Source organism: Amphiura filiformis, chromosome 17, assembly GCF_039555335.1.
Source record: "Amphiura filiformis chromosome 17, Afil_fr2py, whole genome shotgun sequence".
NCBI classification, from domain to species: domain Eukaryota; kingdom Metazoa; phylum Echinodermata; class Ophiuroidea; order Amphilepidida; family Amphiuridae; genus Amphiura; species Amphiura filiformis.
This window is the reverse complement of record NC_092644.1, coordinates 13,127,316-13,134,219: the sequence shown is the minus strand read 5'-3', so window position 1 is coordinate 13,134,219 and position 6,904 is coordinate 13,127,316. Positions and strand designations below refer to the sequence as shown.

The 6,904-nt window shown below is 34.8% G+C and overlaps 1 protein-coding gene across 1 annotated transcript in view; it reads right to left on the bottom strand.

Moving 5' to 3' along the window:
* Window positions 1–4,300: 4,300 nt before the first annotated feature.
* Window positions 4,301–6,904, bottom strand: part of LOC140136959 (kinesin-II 95 kDa subunit-like) — a 105,574-nt gene continuing 102,970 nt past the window's right edge. The window contains 2 exon segments of the mRNA XM_072158622.1: window positions 4,301–4,586; window positions 4,938–5,137. Coding sequence (XP_072014723.1) covers window positions 4,508–4,586; window positions 4,938–5,137 — 279 coding nt within the window. The 3' untranslated portion in view covers window positions 4,301–4,507.

Genomic DNA, 6,904 nt, shown 5'->3' with positions numbered 1-6,904 from the left:
GATCAAGCATGACAAAATATCTTGCCAAAGGATATAATACAATGTCCCTGATGGGGTTTGAACCCACATCCTTGTGATCATGAGTCAAGTGACCTAACCATTAGGCCACCATCCTCTACGATGTGTAAATATTTCAGCAAATAATAAGGGTTATAAACAAAATGAAACACGGCAGAATTCTATCTACGAGCATATATATATGCATATTTAAACAAGGATTTTTTGACCAAAGAGACGAAAGGTAGACACCCTCCACAAAAACATTATAAGGAATTTGAGCAACTATGTTACTGATACGGGCGACTGTACAAGCAATTATTTTTGTAATGCTGGTTTCATACTTTATTACTGCTCTGTGCTCATTGGCCAAAAATCGTACCCTGTTCTCATACGACAGAGTAGCACCACTCCAAAATTGACTTGAATTTAACTCCTAGCAATCTGTCACTTTGGGCAAAGCGGTGAAGTGATCGATATATCCACTTGCCGCTGGTCAAAGCTAGAGGGATATATATATATATATATATATATATATATATACTTGTAGATGGAATTCTAAAGTATTGTCAAATATGTCGTAGTACTAGCATGCACAAATTCTTTGTCAGAATATGTATTTTTAGCAATTTTGAACATTCCATTTTTGTACTGTGTTGAACTTGATATTTCAGCGTAAACAAGCCATTAAAACTCTGCTTAACAATGCTCTACTAAACAATGCCATGTTAACTTTGACATAAAAAGCTAGACAGAGTTACCATTGAAAACAGTGAATTAAGAAAACAAATTAAACCATTTTTAATGTGAAAATACAGGATTATTTTAACTATTTTCACCAGACACAGTTCTTAGATCATTTTATAAGGCAAATATTTCTGGATATGTAAACTTGGCTCCCATACAAAAAATCCCCCTTCATGACTCAAATAGGTTACTTTTGTGATTTAACCACAAATTGGCATGTTAGAAAGACAATTTCTGGAGCCTCATATCCCCTGGGTATGCAATCTTGCATTGATTTAGGCATACAATTACATTTTAATCTAATTTTTCTATATCATATAAAAAAATGAAATATTGTTTGATGTCCTACTTCTGAGTTGATATTCCAATTCACTGTAAAGGTGGAATTTTTGCGCAAATTTTTTTTGTGCTTTTCATATCCTAAGCTGCTGCCGCGAAAATAACAACAAACCAATTATATTGCATTTGTGTATAGGTCAATGAAAGGAAACTTATAGAATCGTAAATTTAAAAACAAGTGAAATTGTTCAAACTTGGCAAAGCACGAAAAAATTAATCGCACAAAAATTTCCACTTTTACAGCATAAAGTCGTTTCAGATTAATATTATGACACTAAGGATGCTCCATATGTTTGAATTACTCATAACAATACTGTCAACAACACTGTCAACAGCACTGTAATACAGATGACACATACTGACACACACTTTATAATGTGTTATAGTGCCATTGTGTGTTCGGTTAGATAGGATAAAGTTTTAATTGTTTACTTGGAAATGTAACAATGTGATCATAAGTTTAAGAAAAAATCATGAAAGAAAGTCTTCTCGTATCACTAATATCACTAGACCTATAATAGCCAAACAACTCTGAATTTGAATGCCTGTATTCAAATCTATTCAATTTTGGTCAATTTTCAAAATCAGCTGCACAATGTCAAGTGCCAGATGTTGTGGTTTAAGATAGGTCACTGATGAACCCCATTTCAACCATAACTATTATGGGGTAAAAATTAACAGAAATAACACTAAACAATTTGTTGCTGCTTTACGTATGGGTCCAAGGATGAAAAATAATTTCTCTTTCATGAAGGTTTAACACAATAAGACAACAATAAGTCAATTGAATGTGTAATAAATACACTAATTGCATGCCAGTCTTAGGTCATTCACTGATCACATCACTATTTCTACATGAAGTAAAATCTGGGGCCTTCACAGACAAGGTAGCATCTTTGTAAAATGCTACACAAGGCTGAAATAAACCTAAACATTCAAGACAATTTAGGCATTGTTCAATGTATGCTAGTCTGAACTCATAGTTACCATATCAAAATAAAATTTAACAAATAGAAAGAATAATAAGGGGTCTATTTAAATGAAAAAAAGATTGATGAAAATGACAAAACAATAGAGTCTGAATAACTAAATTCAGAGGGTTCACAGACCTTCTCAGGGCCACAGGATGATGTTTTAAGCAGACTCAGTGATTCTGCAGGCATTTTGCCCAAAGGCCCCATAAGTTGAGCAATCACTTGATATATGTTTTATGTTTTGCTCAAGGGCCCAAAAGTTGAGCAATCTTTTGAAATGTTATATATTTTGCCCAATTTATTATTTGAGCAATCATTTGCTATAATGTATATTGTATATATGATATCTTATAATATACCTATATGATCATAGTGGTACAGTTTTAGGATTTGCTCCATATAATATGTATTCCCTAAACACACACTGTTTAACTTACAACATAAATAGCAAATTTTGCTATTATTAATTCAAAATAAATAAATGAATAAATAGATGAAAAAATTACCCTGGTATAGCACAAACCCTGGTACAGCATGATACTGGCCTAAAAGTAGTAATAAATCCACAGAATTAGAGAAGGAGAACCAGGACCTGACCGCCATCTTCATACAGGCATGGAGCAAAAATCGGGTTTCCATCGTAATGCACTCCAGGCAATCGTTGTCATGCAAGCGCGCCATGGATGGTGGGCGGCTGGGCGCATTTGAGAGAGGCACTTGATGGGACCTACATGCGATACAAAGATGCTTAAGATGAGATGCAGAATTGTTTTCGTTCGTCTCCGCAACCGTCGGCAAGGATTGTTTTCGTTCGTCTCCGCACACCGTCGGCAAGGACATAAATACCCCCCATTTTCTCCCCATACCTGACATCGCTATTGTACCTGGTTCTCTGGGAGTCCGGGTTCTCCTTTTATAATTCTGTGAATAAATCTGAACTTGGCAAACACTCTAGAACTGACAATGCAAAGTTATTTGTGATGGTTAAAAATTGACTAAGTTTTTGAAACAAAGAAACACACTTGGCACTTTGTTATCAATTATCATCTGTGACACGATCAAGAGTCAAATGTTGTTAATATTGACTCGGAGTTATTTATCAAAACAGGTGATACATTCTTATATTTTACTCTGTTTTTAAAGTTAGATAATTACTCATTGCTTTGCAACCAGAAGTCCAATTTTAAATGGGGTTTGAACCATAACATGAATCACACTTGTTGACATTACTAGACGCATTGCTCTAGATCGTGTTACATACAATGGTTATGATAACAAACATGTTCCAATATATGGTTAGAATGTGTAATTGGTTGTTCTTTTTTGTTGTTTTTAGTTATTGTGCATTTTAACCCAATTTAATTGTTAAAACTAAATGCTCAATTTAGTTACAATGGCCAAATTCTGATGAACGTTAAACTTTTGATTGACTTGTATTTACAAGCTCAGTATGTCTTGCTCTTTCAGTAAGAATTGAAATATGAGGAAATAAAAATATGTAACATCACCTTTGAGGTTATGAAACTTGAAATGTCACTTTTAATTGGATTTGTTTGAGAACTTTTGAACTATAATGATGAACTTTTGTTTCGTACATTTTTTACCTTTGATGAAAAATCACTAGATGTACTGAAAAAGAAAAGAAAAAAAAAAGAATACAAAATGTTCACCCTTAAGGGCTGGGGTATGAACGTTTGGACAGTATTTATTTTGGGACATCAGAGCACATCAGACATATCGAATTGCATTCTGAATCGAAGAATGTCATTCTGATATCAAATAATTTTGATTTTTGAAATTGCAATTTAATACACCTTTTATGGCAAATCATTAAAAATTGATATTTTTTATATTTAACAGTACTTGAAGTAAACTTTATAAATCTGATGATTTATACTTAAAGTGTATGTAGGTGGGATGAAAAGCCGACGATCAATTGAAAATTTTGACCTTTCGTATTGAAGATATGGATTTTTTTCCCAAAACACCAAAAAAAAATTAGGTCTTTTTGGGAAAAAAATCCATATCTTCAATATGAAAGGTCAAAATTTTCAATTGACCGTCGGCTTTTCCTCCTGCTACATACACTTTAAGAATATATCATTAGATTTATATAATTAACTTCGAGGACTGTTATATATCAAAAATTTGAAAAATATCAAATTTTTATAATTTGTCATAAAATTTGTATTATATTGTGATTTTCAAAAAATGAAAATTATTTGATATCAGATAGACATGCTTCGTATTCAGAATGCAATTTGATAGGTCCGAGGTGCTCTCATGTCCCACAAAAAATACTGTCGAAACGCAATAAACGCTCATTTTAGATCCCTTAACATGAAGAGCATCGTAGCCCATTCCCCAGATTCAATTAAACTTTCTAACAATAACATGATACCAGTTAAATTTAAGCACATTTTGATGCGGGTGGGTTGAATCAGTTGTCGTTATTTTCCTACCAGACCTCTTGCTGTCGGGTATAGCTCCGATTGTATGGCGCTTCTCTTCACTGCAGGTTGTTTTGTTCTGAAATACAACGGAATTTACAATTATTAGCATTATGATTCTTATGGCTAATACAAAAAGTAATTGGGTTTACCTTTTTTCTGCTTGTAAGTTTCCATGGATTTTCATAGTACCATATTCGTCCGAGCATGTTTTTTTCTGTGAAAATTTTTCAAAATTGGGGGTGGGATTATACTTGAATTTAAAAAAAAAAAAAAAATTTAAGTTATTTATTTTTTCGGTTTTGGAGTGTTCCTGGACTTAGACCTATGATGGCATCGCAGGCTATGACACTGCTCAACTAAGATTCGGAAACAGGTTACTTATTCAGGAAATGTCAAAAATATCGATCTTCACACTGCTAACCCTTACCTTGTTTTCATTTTCTCCTTTTTAATTTTGGCTTTAGGTCTGGCACTAAATACGGCTGGTTGCACTTCTAGATCCAAGTCATCTTCGTCTTGTAAGGCTGCGTCTAGTGCTGCCTGCACCCTAGGGGCTACCTGAGGTCCTTCATAATCCCTGGTGGTTCTATTAGGCATGTCCAATTCAACCTGTAATATATTCTCAGCCTGCAAGGTAAACAAACAGGTACAACATAATTATGCGTTATTATTATAGGCAATTGTTAGTTATGAGGCACTGACTTGTACATTGTATAGGACAATAATTTTGAACACAAAATCAAAAAAATAAAAATTAATACTATTACATTATAAAATGTTTCGCTTCTGACATGAGTTTTTATATCAATATGTAGCCACTCGAGAACATTTTGTGAACACATGGGAGAAAAATTAATACAAAATATGGAGCAAAAAAAAAGTGGAAAATTACCCCCATGATGGCAAATTGATTGAAGCTACGTGCACTCCATATGAAATTTGGGTACAATTACTGAATAGGGTGCAACTTGCTAGACTTAAGTCAAGTACTCGTTTACGAAGGTTATGGTTAGGGTTTGGGGTTGGGGTAGGGCAGTCTTGTAATAAGACTAGTAGAGTTGCACCCTATTCGGTATAATTATAATCGCTCCGAAATTTGGGTTAGGCATTGCTATAAACAAAAGTGATACTGTAAGACATTTGATGCTATAATACAAGCACCATGAACTTCTATACCAAGCTGTATGAACCATGAAAACAAACTTGGGTTCTCGTATATGAGTCATCTCCTAGTCCCCAACTTGGTTTACAGGGCCATTCTTTATGAAGCAAGAACAAAAGTTCAAATTTGTTATGAAAACCCTGTATATTACACTTTAACAACACTTGGGTAATGTCATGTGGACCTATCCAGGAAGTCAGCTAGCTGCTGATAAAAGACTCTTACCTAATGAAGACCTTTGAGTGACTGATAAGGAAGCACTTGATCATTTTGAACTTCTTGTATACATTATTAAACTTGACCTAATTTTGAAGGATATCACGGAAACATAAACACTTTTAGTGTAGGTGTATGCATATTTGTGTGCATGTAGGGTTGTTGGGGGTGGGGTGGGTAGCAGTAGGGGTGCACATGCTCCAAATATATATGTGCATTAGTATGGTGATAGAAATTATATAAATTTTCAAGCCCATTTGACAGGCTATAATATGCTGAAAGGTCTTTGACCCGATCCACAGCCGCATCCCCTATTTTTCTTCATCAAAATTAAGATTTTGGTATCAGAAGAAAGCTCACATTTTTCTCATTATCCCAGTGAAATTTAATGACCCAGATATTTTTCATTAAAATGGTGTGAACAAAAACGTAGTGATTTGTGGTAACCATCCTATGGGGCATTGTTATACACATTTTTGCTTCTCATATCAGAACTGCTGGAGCAATACAACTCTAAATGTGGAAACATATATGGTGGGCCTCAATCTAAGATAGAAAACAGAACATGAAAAATCGGACCACACCTCTTGAATAGTCCACTAAAATTAACTTGTGGCTCCTAAAATATGAATGGGGTGGGTGGGTAGGTGAGGTAGGGTGGGTAGATGAGGTAGGGTAGGGTGCATTTGTAAATACCGGCAAACAAAAACACACACAATTCAGTGGTTCCAGGTGGAGAACATCCAGAAGCGTGTTTGTAAGCACATCCAAGGCAGGGAGTACATATCTTACTCCAAATCTCTAGCAGATCTTGAGCTGGATCCACTCCCAGCCGGAGGGAAAAAATATGCAGAGATTTTGCCACAAAGACAACTACCTCTGAGAGGTTCTCCACCTGGTTCCCGCCGGCTGAGTATAGGTCTGTCATGACCCTTAGAAACATGAGAAAATTCAAGAATTTCAAGTGCAAAACAAAAAGATTCCAGGATAGCCCCATGCCATACATGGCTGACCTT